This window comes from Phascolarctos cinereus, unplaced genomic scaffold, assembly GCF_003287225.1.
Source record: "Phascolarctos cinereus isolate Bilbo 61053 unplaced genomic scaffold, phaCin_HiC Scaffold_3;HRSCAF=262, whole genome shotgun sequence".
Lineage (NCBI taxonomy): Eukaryota > Metazoa > Chordata > Mammalia > Diprotodontia > Phascolarctidae > Phascolarctos > Phascolarctos cinereus.
In genome coordinates this window covers 159,295,454-159,310,446 of record NW_027555736.1, presented here as the reverse complement: position 1 = coordinate 159,310,446, position 14,993 = coordinate 159,295,454, and the positions used below count along the sequence as shown (strand labels likewise).

Sequence of the window (14,993 nt, the reverse complement as noted above, 5' to 3'; positions counted from 1 at the left end):
AAGTTCAGTTTTGTTTTGTCTTGTTTTTACTGTATGACTTTTTTTTTAACCATCAGACCTAGGATGCTACTTTCTGATGGAACATTGTTTTACTTGATAAAATAATTTTTTAAAAAAATAATTTTAATATTTAAATAATTTAAATTTTAAAAATTAATAATTTTAATAATTATGTTTTTTACAGGGCTGGCAGGGGACTCTATGGTATTGACAGCATGCCTGACCTTCGCAGAAAAAAAACCTTGCCCATTGTACGAGATGTGGTAAGTAACTTTGGGATGATTATCTGATTGCGTATATTGTTTTCTACTTCATTTTTTAAAATTGCCTTTTGTATTAACTTCTTAGCCTACAATTGTCGCATGAATTAAAATATCTAAGATGTTGAATTCATCCAAATTAGCATATATATATATGTGTATATATATATATGCGTATATATACATGTGTATATATATGTAGATAGACAGACAGACAGACAGACAGAAAGATAGGTAGATAGATAGATAGATAGATAGATAGATGATAGATAGATAGATAGATAGATAGATAGATGATAGATAGATAGATAGATAGATGATAGATAGATAGATAGATAGATAGATAGATAGATAGATAGATAGATAGATGGATAGATAGATAGATAGATGTAAAATTTGTGAGGCAATTGGGGTTAAGTGATTTGCCCAGGGCCACACAGTTAGTAAGTGTTATGTGTCTAAGGCCAGATTTGAGCTCAGGTCCTTCTGACTCCAGGGCAGGTTCTCCATCTACTGAGCCACCTAGCTGCCTATGAATGCTATATTTATATTTTCTTCCTTCTCCTCAGTGAAGGTATTGCCTTCTATATTTTTAAATCTGGTAGTAATATAACTTTATGCCTGCTATTGATACAATTTGAAATTATGAATTGAGGCAAAATCACCCTACAGTTAAGTAAGAAAGCATCCAGCAGAGTGCCATATGAACCTTAGGTGAACAGCTGTATTTTGGCCCTTTTAAAATGGAATTGTTTGCATTAATGAAAAAAAAATGACTGAGTTTAATATGCCAAATTTAAAGACCAATTCAAGTTTTCAATTCACTCAGCATTCACTTATTACTATGGAACTAGGTAGTAGTAATTGAGGTAAAGAAATCAATTCAGGTAGGGCATATGAGAATTCTTACTCTTTGGTGAGCTCTGGTCTAAACAAAATTAACTAGAAATCGTCTTTTGCTGAAGAATATTAATTACCACTGAAAATTCCTGTGGTACTCTAGTCATTAAAATGCTCATTAGGCCATGCACATTATAGAGCTTCACAGTGATTAGCAATCCCCTACAATTTAGAATGAGATCTGAATAGTGGTAAAAGTAAACAGGATAGGAATCTTTAAAATGCCAGTTAAAACATATGCAATGAAAGTGTAGTAAAAGGAATCATCTTATTGTGTACTACTCACTTTGTGAGTAATATGCCTTCTACCCTATCCCTCTTTTTTCCCTTTCTCTCTCCTCTGCTCCCTCCCTCTCTCCCACTCTGTTTCCATCCATTGTGCTATTTACTCCTTATTGAACTTACCTTACCATCTTTGGAATATGATTAGATGTTAACCAATGAAATAGCATATAACTAAGGAAATAAATCAGCTTCAAAATCAGAATATAATATGTTTCAGATTCCACTAGAAATACACTATTTAAGATTATACAGTTTTCTCCTTCCAGAATATTTGAAATCTAAATTAAAATATAAGTTAATAATTTAGAAATTATTATGAAATTCTTTTAATGTCTGACAAAATCTTTTCACATTTTTTCCTAAGTATTTCTTAGTATTCCTTAGTATTTCCTAAGTATTGCCTAGAATGCACCATTTATTTCTGGTAATGCATAAAAACTTGCCATAAATATCAGTGATTTTTATTTCTAATGATAATCTATTCAAAAACTATCACTATAGTTATAAAGTACAAAAAAAATTAGTTCCAAATGCTTATATTACAAAAGAAGAGGTTGTATGTACATCTGAATGATTATCTCATTTCTAATGCAATGTGGAATTTTAAGAATGTTTTATGTTTATTTAACATCATTATACAGTTTTCTACTTTTAAATAGCTAATTATTCATACTCTGTTTCTTCCCACTGCTGGAATTTTTCAGGCCATGGTAAGTATTTTTTTAAATTCATTCAATTACTATATGTTGAGCTCCCAAGGGTATATTGCATTTAATTTATGAGGAGGGGAAACTGGATTGTTATATGAGGCAGAGCTAATCCAAGAATATATCACCTCATTCAACAACAACAAAATAAATAGATAAAGACTAAGTATACTTTTTGAGAAGGAGAAGGAAATGTCAAACTACTCCAGTATCTTTGCCAAGAAAAACCCAAATGGGGTTACAAAGAATTGGACTCAGCCAAAGGACAACTGATCAACAACTTAATTTTGTGACAAAGGACAAACAAAACAGTCCCTGCAAATTTGAGGGGAGATTTCTTCTCTTTAGAGATAGTAAATCAGGCTGTTAAAAACTTTGAAGGTAAGCTTGCCATGGTTTTTCTCAGGGAATGGTTCTCCTTTAGAAAACATAGCACAAAACTATGGAGCTCCAAAGGGGAATTATGCTTGCAGTAGAGTGGAGTTCAACTGGTGATTCTCCTGATTTCCCTGTGTTTAACTGAAAGCTACTTTTAAAGACTTACATAGTTGTCATTTTCTCAGTCATTAGAAAAACTTTGCATGCCTTATATGCCCCAAATCTTCATAAATATTAGGTATCTCATTTTGACAATCAGGCCAATTGAGTTGCATCCTCATAATGACAAATACAAAAATACATCCCTAGTATTTTGACACCCAATCTTGACTTCTCTCTCATTAAACCAGACTATTTTTGAGAAAGTAGCACAGCATTTTTCAGGCTGGATCTAAAAGACCATTTCAATGGGGTTATGAACGATTTTTTAAAATTAAGTCCTAAATCAATGTTCCAGATCCATCATGTATTAACATCTGCTTAGTTTACAACAACTTCATATGATAAATCAAGTTTTACTTAAGAAACTGATTGTGTTTACTTAAGAGATTCTTTTAAAAAAAACTATAAATACTATTAGACTGTGGTTAAACTTTAGACAAGTCAGTTAATAGTATTTATACCTTACTTATTCTATGGCAATGCTCTATACCTATATATGGAACATTATACCCTTCCAACTAAGTTCAATTCCATTATGTCATTTGTTCCTCAGCCCTTAAGCAAGACTGGGATTTTTATCTCTATTTTACAGGAAAGGAAACTGATGCTTATATTGGTAAAGTGGTTTTGTCCAAGGCTACATTACTAGTAAGAGTTAGAAGGGAAACTCAAGTCTTTTGACTACTTCTTTAATAACGTAGACCCTAGTGCCCTCATCTGGAAACTTTTAGGAAATGGTCTAGATTGGGATAATGAAGTGGCACAGTGGACAGAGTGGCTTGGAGTCAGGAAGACTCATCTCTCCAAGTTCAAATCTGACCCCAGACACTTAGTAGCTGTGTGACCCTGAGCAAGTCACTTCACCCTGTTTGCCTCGTGTCTTCATCTATAAAATAAGCTGGAGAAGGAAATGGCAAACCTCTAGTATCTTTGCCAAGAAAATCCCAATTGCGGTCTTTATATGAACATGCCAAAGTAAATAAATGGTACTCTGCCTAATGCTACCAAAGGAAAGAGAAATTAAGATGTCACATGTTAGGTGTCAGGCAGGAACGGTTAATATTTTGTTGTTCGTATTTTTATTGGCATTTCTTGCTCTATTTATTAGTAATGGTTTTATGATATTTGCCTTAGACATTAGCTGCCCGAAAATCTGGAATCTCCCTGGCCATGGTTATTCGGACATCTCTGAACAATGAGGAATTGGTAAGTGTTATCTAATGTAAAAATGAAGTATGTTATCAAAGGGCTTACTAATGGGGAGGGAGTAGAGCAGAGCTCCGCAGAAAGTTTATCTCCTTAAGTTTTGGTGATGTTCTCTGATGTATAACTGAGATGAAAAATAAACAAGTCTTCACTGGGGCATTTTTCCTGAGATAAATTATGTGCAACACACAATATGAAAAAGATGTAGGTAAATAGCAGAGAGAATGAAGGGAAAATCTGTCCCCATATCTCATTATTCCCTCAACTTTCTAGTGCAGTAACTTTCAGACACTGTCCCTACATGTACTAATGGCTATAAAGATTTTCATGACAAGTCATGACAGACCCTTCCCACATAAAGCTCTCAGCATGGAGTGTGGCTGGCATCACTCTCTCTATCTTCTCAGATCAGGATATCGTTTTGGATAATCACAAGCTATCAGCAACACCCAGTCTGATAACTTCTCTCTCTCTCTCTCTTTTTATTGTCACAGATAAGCATTTGCTTTTCAGATAACCCATGTTGCATCCTATACAACCTCAAGCCCTGCCCCTCTCCCAACTCACCTTCTCTCTGTCTCAGTTTCTGTCTCTCACTGTCTTTTTCTCTGTCTGTTTCTCTCTGACTCTGTCTGTCTGCTGTTCTGTCTGCCATTCTGTCTGTCTCATTGGACATGGGAACATAGATACCTTTATCCCTTTTAGTGGTTACAACCATTGGGGGGCCGGGACATAGAAGGGCGGATCTAGATTTGTCATTTCATTTATGCAGGGAATTCTGGGTTAAAGAATCCCTTTATTAAGGAAGATAAGAAGCTCTTCTCTAACGTGGTTTAAGAAAGTTTTCTAGGGCTGTGAGATTATAAGGGATAGAAGTCAGATCTTTCGAACTGTAAGTTTGGTCCTCTTATCTGTTGAATATAATAATAATAATTTTAAATTTTATATTATTATTTAATAATATTCTATCATACATGATAATTATTAGAGCTATATTATATATCACTATATATTTGAGCTTTACTAATTATCATACTAAATTATTTATTATTTATTATAAATTATAAACACATTCATTTATTTATATTGTTAATTATATTTAATATATTAAAATAAATATTGTTTATTGTAAATTATAAATATAATTAATGTTATTTATTAAAATTTTTAAATATAAATTATTATACTACATTATACAAAATATTACTAATTACTAATTATTAGAGCTATACTACATTTATATATTATATAGTACTTCAAGGTGCATAAAGAAGCACTTTACTTACATTATCAAATTTGATCCTCATAACCACGATGTGACATAGGTGCTATTATTATCCCCATTTTCACAGATGTGTAAACTGAGGCTAGAAGAGGTCAAGTGACTTTCTTAGAGTCATGCAGCTATTGTCTATGAAAGAATTTGAGCTCCAGTCTTCTTGTATCTGTTCGCTTTATCAACTACTTAATTGCTCTCCACAACAAATTTAGGCATTGACCAGTAGGCATTGTTTGCCCAGGGAGCTGGAGTATAGGCAGCATAGATGACTAGGAGTATTCTCCAAGGAGACTGGAATGGAAGTGTGAAGACTATTTGTGTCCAAGGACTGAGGTAGAGTTGGAGGCTGGGGCAGGCAGAGAGAGAAGGCTTTGGTTCATGAATATATGAGTGCTTTCTGATGTTTCTGTTATTCTTCCCCAGGATGAGGGGATAGGAGACTTCCCCATTCCTCCCAAGTGCTACATCATCAATTGTACCTTGAAAGAAAGTAAAACAAGGATGCCCTTCACCTGGGTTTGGGGGAACTCCTTTTCATTGTCTTTGGAAATATGGAGTTTGATTTTTACCCTAGACATGCAATCTTACGAAGGCTAAGAAAAAGGAAATGAAAATGCAAAGACTATTAAATTTCAGCTTCGACTTTTTCTAATTTCATGGGATTTTATTCATTTATTTTTTGTTACAGCATATACTGAGCTATGTTTTAGCCTAGAAATGACCACTCAGCTTTGTGATGCGGCTTCTGGTTTGTGGCGTGGTAGAGGTGAGGTCAGAGTCCACAGAGAACCCTTTCAAAACCTCAGATGCCCATTTCCAAAGGGCACATGTCTGGCAATGTAAATGAAATGTGACTTCTGTAGCACAGCCCCATTTCAGTGTCAGACTCTACAAGCTGTCACATTCAGTTGTTATGTGAAAACCAATGATAAATGTTAAATAGAATAAAATCAGTTCTTCAATGTCAGAACTCTTCACTGGCATCCTCAGGGTAAAAGGAACTGGCTGAAAGTATTTGCTCTTATATTAATGATAAAGGGCTGACCAGGTGAAAAAATAGCAAGAGGTTGATTTTCTATTTTCATAAAAGCAAAGTGCAGTAAAAAAAAATGTTATTCCTCCTAAGGAAATTGAAGATTTCAATGATTGATCCAAAATGATGTTTCATATTTTGGGGCCATCTTCTTCATTAAAATTGTGCCAGGAATGAAAAAAATAAAGCCAAGTGCTTCATTTCACCAATTCCTCCCCTTTATGAGTAAAAAGATTAATTTAAGTTTGGGAGAAGTAAATGAATTGTATTCTCCAAAGATGCTCTGGACTAAATTTTAATGTTAAAATAATATACAGAGGGTTGATTTTTTTTTCTCACTTAGCTAGTAAGGGAGACCAATTCATATAGTGGTTGGAGAGCCAGCTTCAGAGACAGAAAGAGCAGGGTTTAAGTTCTGACTGACACATTCTAGCTGTATGACTCCAAACAAGTCATTTAACCTCCAGACTGCCTTCTTAAAGTCTAAGTTACAAAGGAGTTAGCAATCTAATTTAGTGGAAAGAGCTTCTACTTGGAGTTCCTTACGTTAATAATATTCACAGATCTGAACATCAATAACAGAATATATGAGGAAGAATTGGTAGGGAGAGTAAAATTTTATTTTTCATAGACATTCTTTTCTTATGTTATTTTTGACATTATCTTCTGTGAAAAACATTAATTTTTTAAAAAGTTTTTTGAGTTTCAATTCTCCCTTTCCCTACAGCCCCTCTCCCATCCATTGAGAAGGCAAGCAATATGATACCATTATATCTGTGAAGTCATGCAAACTATATTTCCGTATTAGTGGCATTATTTAACTTTCAATTTAGACATCACTACTTATAGCTGTTTTCTGTGTCTGAATAGGTAGCTGTCATCATTCCTGCATTATAAGGCTGGTAACTTTTTTTGTTCACATTTTCAATAGAAAGCATTTGAAAGACGTGCTTGAATTCAGCTCAGTCAATAAGAATTTGTTAAATGCTTATTATGTGCTAGGCACTGGGCTAAGCAGTACAGATGCAAAGAAAGGCAAAAAGCACAGTTCCTGCCCTCAGTGAGCTTATATTCCCCAGCTCCCCCTCCACCCCCACTTCTGTCCTCCCAGCCCCATGACTGGGACTGTAAAGAGTGGGATTTGAACCCTGGTGCAGGGTGTCAGGTTCTCAGAGGAAGGGCAGAAACAAGGACCTTCTGTGGGTTTGATGTTCTATATCCATGTGAACCACAAATCACCCTGTGCCTCAGCCAATCACAGAGCCCCTGGTGACTCTTATGGCTAGGCACAAAATCCCTTTCCTATGATACTAAAATCGGGTATTATTAGTAGGAGTAGAGTGTCAGCAGCTGCCTGGTGAGAAGTTCTAATCATAAATGCTGCTGGCTTTATTCCTCTATTACTACTAGCTACACTTGTTTCATAACTATGCATCTGGGTTATGTAGAGATAAGTTATATTTCCTATGCTGTGTCCTTGGGGAAAAGGAAATAGAATCTCTCCCCACCATTCCTAACCTCTCTATTTCCTTTACACTTGTGTGTGTGTGTGTGTGTGTGTGTGTGTGTGTGTGTGTATACACCATTATCCCTTCCTCATTGCAACTTTCCCCATTACAATTTCAATATATTGTAGGTTGGCATAAGAAATTAAATGGGAATTTTGGGAGAGTTTTGTGGAAGCCTCAGATGACACACAAAGCAGATGACATAAAAAGGTTTAGAAACTCAGAAATGCATAAAATGTATATAAAATATTGTATAATATCAACATATTTTATTTTAAATATCATAATTCAGACTTCTTCTCTGGTATGAAAGGAAGGCCAAAAATTATATGTGGATTTTCCAGATTATGGGGGCAGGGGTAACTGTAGACACACACACACACACACACACACACACACACATACGCATGTGCGCCTGTGCGTGTATATGGGGCGGTGTAGGTGTGGGTGTGTAGTAGCCCAGGCTATGGGAATACAAAAATGAATTCATATCATTTAAAATGAATATAATTTGCTCCAGTGGAGTAGACATCCAAAAACATAATCGAGTATAATCTAAGCTCTGAATATGCATATATTTTCTTCAAAAGTTTGAATTTGAAGAGGAAAAAAAAACCACCACAGTGAAGTCTTTGGGGACATATCAGACATTTTAGGAAATCCATTTCCAAATCATGCTTCTGACCATGACTGAAGATAGTTGTCAGTGGCTAGTATATAAGAGATGATTATTAAATGCTTGTTGATTAGTTGATTGAATAATGAAGACCACCAGACACTCGTAGCCCACTGTGATTGTACTTGTAAGACTGAATCAGAGGATCAGCTACCTTACCTTTCATCCTGCCTTACAAATCTCATACCCCCACGTTATTAGTATTTTTTTTTAGTAATTTTGGCTATTAGTCACTCTAGAACATTGCTGGGAAAGCATTCGTTTTTGTCTGAGATGGATAGGGATATAGCTTTTAGAGTCACTCTTTGCATTAACTGCTTCAAAAAGTGTAGCTGAAAGTGTTTTAGACATTGCCCTTAAATCAACACAGTGATATGTTGACTTAATGGCTTCTTTTATGAAACTAACTCTGAAATACTACCTATTTTGACACTCTGAAATTCACTTTTTTTCCCTGGATTTGATCTTTATAACTTAATTTAAAGGTCACATTGTACATAGCCTTCCTAAGTCTTGTACAGCTTTTGGCCAATAGCAATACGGTTCTGACCTGGCCGTAGGCCATGAAATCATTTAAAGGTGTTTCTTTCCCTCTCCCTGCTTGACCTTCTCCCCACTCCCTACCAACCTTGCAGTAATAAAACCAGGCCTTGAAAACAACAACTAAACTATTCAATGAAAGCTCTGGAATGGGCTGGTTGGTTTATCCCAAAGTCTTAGAAGCTTGTTACTGGGAACCCAGGGAAAGAAATGGTCAAGTAAATTGGTATGTATAGTAATAAATTAATAATAATGATGATAATAATAATAATAATAATAATAATAATAATAATAATAATTTACAGAGTGCTTTCTTCACTGTAACTTTATGAGGCAGGTTGTACAAATGTTGCCCTTTTACTGATGAGGAAACCTGCTTAGAGAATTTCACTGGTTTATACATCCTCATGCACAGCTAGGAAGTGTTAGAGCCAGAATGTGAAACTAGGTCTCCTAGACTACAAACAATGTACCTCTATATTACATAACTCATAAAGGAGAAGGGGGAGTGCTATTCATTAACACACTATTAACTAAGTTGGAGAGAAGAGAATGCTGAATTCCAAAGAAGACTGTCACCATTTCAATGACAACTCTTAACATTTGGAAAATTGGATATTGATTCCAATATGATATAAAAGAGCACATCATTACCCTTGGTAAAAATTCTTACTGACTCATGCTCTTTATTATACAGACAGGGTAATACGTATAGTGCATAAATTCTTGTACTTGGAGTCAGAGTGATCTAGGTTTAAATTCTAATTTAGATACATGAGAGCTTTGTGACCCCAAGGTAAGTCACTTAACCTCTTGGAACCTCAGATTCTTTAGCTGTAAATACTACTACTACTACTACTACTACTACTACTACTACTACTACTACTACTACTACTACTACTACTGCTACTGCTACTTACTACTACTAACTACTACTATTACTGCTTCTACTACTTACTGCTACTATTACTACTTCTACTCCTCTTCCTCCTCCTCTACTCCTACTCCTACTTCTGCTAATTCTACTATTACTTTTTCTACTAATTCTACTACTGTTACTACTATTGTTCAGTTATTTCAGTCATGTCCAACTCTTTGTGACCCCATTTGGAGTTTTCTTGGTGAAGATACCGGAATGGTTTGCTATTTCCCACTCCAGCTCATTTTCCAAATGAGGAAACTGAGACAAACAAGGTTAAGTGACTTGCCCAGGGTTAAATTTAAACTAATGAAGATGAGTCTTCCTGATTCCAAACCCATACTCTAACCAATATACTGCCTAGCTATTCTCCTTTTCTTCATACTACTACATAAAATTAATTACTACTACTATTCATTAATAATAAGAAAAATGGCTAACATTTATATAATGCTTACTATGTACCAGGTATTGTGCTAAGCACTTTACAAATATTATCTCATTTGATCCTAACAACAATCCTGGGAGGAAGGTTCTATTATTATCTCCATTTTATGGATGAGAAAATTGAGGTAAATGGGTCAAGTGACTTGACCAAGATCTCACAGCTAGTAAGTGCCTGAGGCCAGATTTAAATTCAGGTCTTTCTGACATTAGACCCAGCATTATAGGAGCTATTTCAAAGGTTTATGGTGAGGATCAAATAAGACAAGGTCTGCTTTTAAGCACTTGGCAGATCTTCAAGCACTTTAAAAATACCAGCTATTACTATTTAACTCTTAGACTTATTTTAATTCCGTATTTGTGGCCAATCTTTTTTTTTCTTCTCCTGCAATCTAAATATTCTGGTTCTTGAATGAAGAATTTGGAGGAGATTTTGCCATTGTTAAGATCAATAAATCTGTATGTGTACCATAATATATGTTTATAGAGTTGAAGCAAGTTTAAGTTTAGATTAAGTTTATTGTTTAAAATATCTGTAGACATTAGCAAAACTGATTTTAGTCAAATTTTAGGAGAAGGTACACATCTAAATACCCAATTTCAGTTCATGTAGAGGGGTTTGGCTATAAAATAAATTTGATTTGATTGTTAAGATGGAAAAAAATCAACAGATTATATCAATCTTTTTCTAAATAATAGGAAATTCTACATGTGATACATAAACACAGACAAATCCTGTTTATAACTTCAGAGAGTCCTAGGGAGTTGATAGAAGAATCTTACTTAGGGTCATACAGGTAACAAGCATCTGTCAGAGACCAGATGCGATTCCAGGTCTTTCTGACTCCAGTGCTCAGTGCTATACCACAGGACCTGTTTTGATAAAGTACTGTGTTTAATTGAATTTCCAGCTGAAATATATAACTAAAGGAAAAGATGGACCCCTCACTTATCATAAGCCAAGGACGATTGGTACATAGTTGCAGTGCTTCCCATTCAGCATGAAGAGAACATGGGGAAAGGCTCCCAGCTCATTAGTAGATCCCTCATGGGAAATTTGTGCAAAAACATGGATGAGTCATATGAAATGGGCAGGGAATATTAAATTATGATCTGCATCATTTGAGAGAATGTTCATTTTCAACAAGAAAACTGGTCCATTGGTGTATTGGTATAAAAACATTAAAAAAATAAACACATTCTGTTATTCCCCACAACTCTTGCTTATAAACCCTTGTGGACTACTTTTACCCTCAGAGACCAATATCCTGACACTACTCTTAGCTATTTGAGCATCTATTTCAACAGATACCATATAACTCTAAACTAGTTGTATGCATTTTAAAATGAATAAACCCAAACAATGTCAGAATAAGTATCATTCCCTTTGTAGTCTTCAAAGGTCATAAATTTATTCACTAACACTGTCATTGGTCAAAATATTTTTTGAGATCATTTCTAGGGTTTCATAACATGTTGATTTAACTATTCTAAATAATGACAAAATAGCCAGGTCATTTGGAGGCAATTCTAACAAGTTAGATGGGTGCTCAATTTGTATAAAACCATTTGTGGTCACAATACTTACTGATACTTGAATACCTTTCTTGAATCACATATTAATGGATCTCTTAGAGACCCCTTGCTAGAAGGGTAGCATGATATAGTAGAGAGTATGATGGGCTTAGAGTTAGGAAGACCAGATTCCAAATGTGACCTCAGGCCCTGACTAGCTGTGTAATCACAGGGAAATAACTTAAGCTTCTATGCCTCAATTTCCTCATCTATACAGTGAAGATAATAATAGCTATAGCATTTATCTCAGAGGATGTTTTGAGGCAAAAATGAAATAATGCTTAAAGCACTTTGTACACTTGAAAATATTACATAAATGCCAGTTTTTATTATCACAGCTGATTTACATCTTCTCATCTTGTCTTACAATTTTATGTTTTTCCCCCTGGGAACTAGTATTTATTAACCCCTGGCACTTTACAAATACTATCTCATTTGATCCTCACAATTACACTGGGAGATAGGTACTTTTATTATAGCCATTTTACAGTTGAGGAAAACAAGGCAGACAGAGGTTAAGTGACTTTCCCAAAGTCACATAGCTAGTAAGTGTCTGAGGCTGAATTTGAACTTGGGTCTTCCTAAATCCAGACTAAGTGCTCTATCCACTACATCACCTAATTGCCTATATAAAGGAAAGACAAAACATGCCATAGAACCTACTATGGACTCTTTTTGTTTCTTTTTTTTTCAAATTTTATTAATTTATTTTGATTTATCAACAATCACTTCCATATTCTTTTGAGTTGAAAATTTTTCTCCCACTTCCTCCCCCTTACTCTCCCCAAGAGGGCGCACAATCTGATATAGGCTTTACGTTTACATTCGGACTCTTTTTTTTTTCAAATGAACATCGATATAACATTTGAATTATCCATCTATCCTTTTTTATTACATGACTGGTCACCTCTTTTTCTGGGGATGTAAATCATAAAGGGTATGTTATATGTTACTTGTCACGTGTCAATCACCACTGGTATTATGCTGCCTCCAATTTAGACACTTTATTTGTCTTTATAAGGCTATTTGGGTCTCCTGTAATTAGGAGATTTCACAGATTACAGTGTCCCATGATTTATAGGAATATGATATCACAGAGATTTTTTTTTAAATGGATTTTTGGCTACAGGAAATGGGTCAGGATTTTTGGAAGCACTGCTCATTTCCCAAATGAAATACAACCTGGTATCCTTCTCCTGTTCAAGCTTGTGTGCAATCTATTTTCTTTTTGGAGGACCTATCCAATACTCAGAGTGTCCTAAAAGTCTCAGACACATCTTAATCTATTAAAGCTACTCATGCTATTAATCTATTTAAGCTTAACATGGCACTAAAACTTTAGACACACTCTTTATATGTTTTGATGGACTAACTTAGTGTCCACATCATTATCTTGGTGATTTGCATTCTTCACTTATTTGATAGCCTGGTAGGGATTGTTAATATAAACTCATTTGACTGACTGTGGCCTTATTGACAACGTTCTGCGTCAGTGTCAATAAAAGCATTGTGAAACTTCCCAATTTCATTTCTTCTCCTATTCAATTCTGCACCCAGTTTATCATACATTTGAAATGCAGTGTTTACTAAATAAATACATGTGTGTGTGATGTGTATTATATGCATATATAGACATGCTTATATATATGTACATAGATATGAAAAGTACTATTACCCTCATTTTACATATGGGAGAAAGAAGGTACAAAGATATTATTTTCTTATGGTCATACTGCAAATTAGGTCACGACTCCAAGTTCAGTCTTCTGTCTACTGTACCACCCTATCTTTCTAGTAGCAAAAAAAGCCGCAATAGCTCCATGAGTTTTCCATCTAGATATATGTGTAATTATTATATATTATATGTAGTGTGTATACAGAGAAAGGTCAATAATATAAATATATATGTATGTGTACACTTATGGATATATATGTGCATGTCTGTATATACACACATACACACACAGAACAGATCTGTGAGCCACCCACCCAGGTATTTATCATAGTCTGGGCAATAGAGATTCTTCTACTTTTTTTTTCCTCCTGTGTAACCAGTTATATTGAGTTCTTTTCAGTGATTGTGGGGCTAAATATGAAGGTTCTGCAATATTCAATGATTAATAAAGCTGATGCAATGTCACCTACAAATAGGACCTCATCATGTATAGGGAATTCCTTTTTAATTTGGACTCTGCACTGGATCCTTCAGGAGAGGAGGATTTTTTATTTTTGCTAACATATACTCTTTCTCTTTTAACTCTTGCATTTAAAAAAAGTGAGTTTTACATGCTTTAACATATGAGGGGGGACACCTTGTTGGAGGAGAACCTTTAAGGCTAAATTTTGCTCTACCAAATCAAATTCTTTTTAAAAATGGCCAACAAATAGGATTTTGTTGTTCTCTTCAGAGAGTTATATTATTGTAAATATGTAGTTGCTGTAGAATATTGTTTGTGAAAGCCTGCCTTTTCCATTCTCATATATTCATCAAGGATATCCTCAATTCATGTACAGATTAAATGGGCTAATGCTTATTGGAATATTGATCATCATTTTTGTTGGTGGTAACTCATGATTTTTTGCAAGTATGTCAGATTAATTAACGAGAATTAATTCCTTAGTATCCTCACAATTGTTGCCTTCAGGATGGATACTTGCTGTCCATGTTCTCTGCATATATTTTGATTAGTCCAGCTATTTTCAGTTTTTAAAGCTTCATTTCAACTTGGTGCAGCACATTGGGGACCATGATTAATCCATATATGATGACTCGTTGTCTCAAATGGAATTAATGGCTTTAATAATTATGCTAGAACTTTTCTATTTTTCACCTATTTGTTGTCATTCAGATTTCATCCTAAAATTGCCTGGGGGTGATCTTGATTAACTGAGTCTTCTGTAAGCTTTCTGTACCTTTGTTTTCCCCTCCATTGCTTCTGCTTTATGAGATAGTGTAGTTCATGTTTTTGGGTTGGTTTTTTTTTTAGGCAATAGGGGTTAAGTGACTTGCCCAGGGTCACACAGCTAGTAAGTGTCAAGTGTTTGGTCTGCGGTTGGATTTGAACTCAGGTCCTCCTGACTTCAGGGCCGGCGCTCTATCCACTGCGCCACCTAGCTGCCC

General features: G+C 34.9%; 1 protein-coding gene across 1 annotated transcript in view; it reads left to right on the top strand.

The window, feature by feature from the left end:
• The window catches only part of UNC13C (unc-13 homolog C), a 705,000-nt gene that overhangs the window by 241,041 nt on the left and 448,966 nt on the right, over positions 1-14,993 (top strand). The window contains exons 4-6 of the mRNA XM_020981173.2: positions 185-263; positions 2,150-2,155; positions 3,827-3,898. Of these exons, the coding sequence (XP_020836832.1) occupies positions 185-263; positions 2,150-2,155; positions 3,827-3,898 (157 nt within the window). The remainder of the gene's footprint in view (positions 1-184; positions 264-2,149; positions 2,156-3,826; positions 3,899-14,993) is intronic.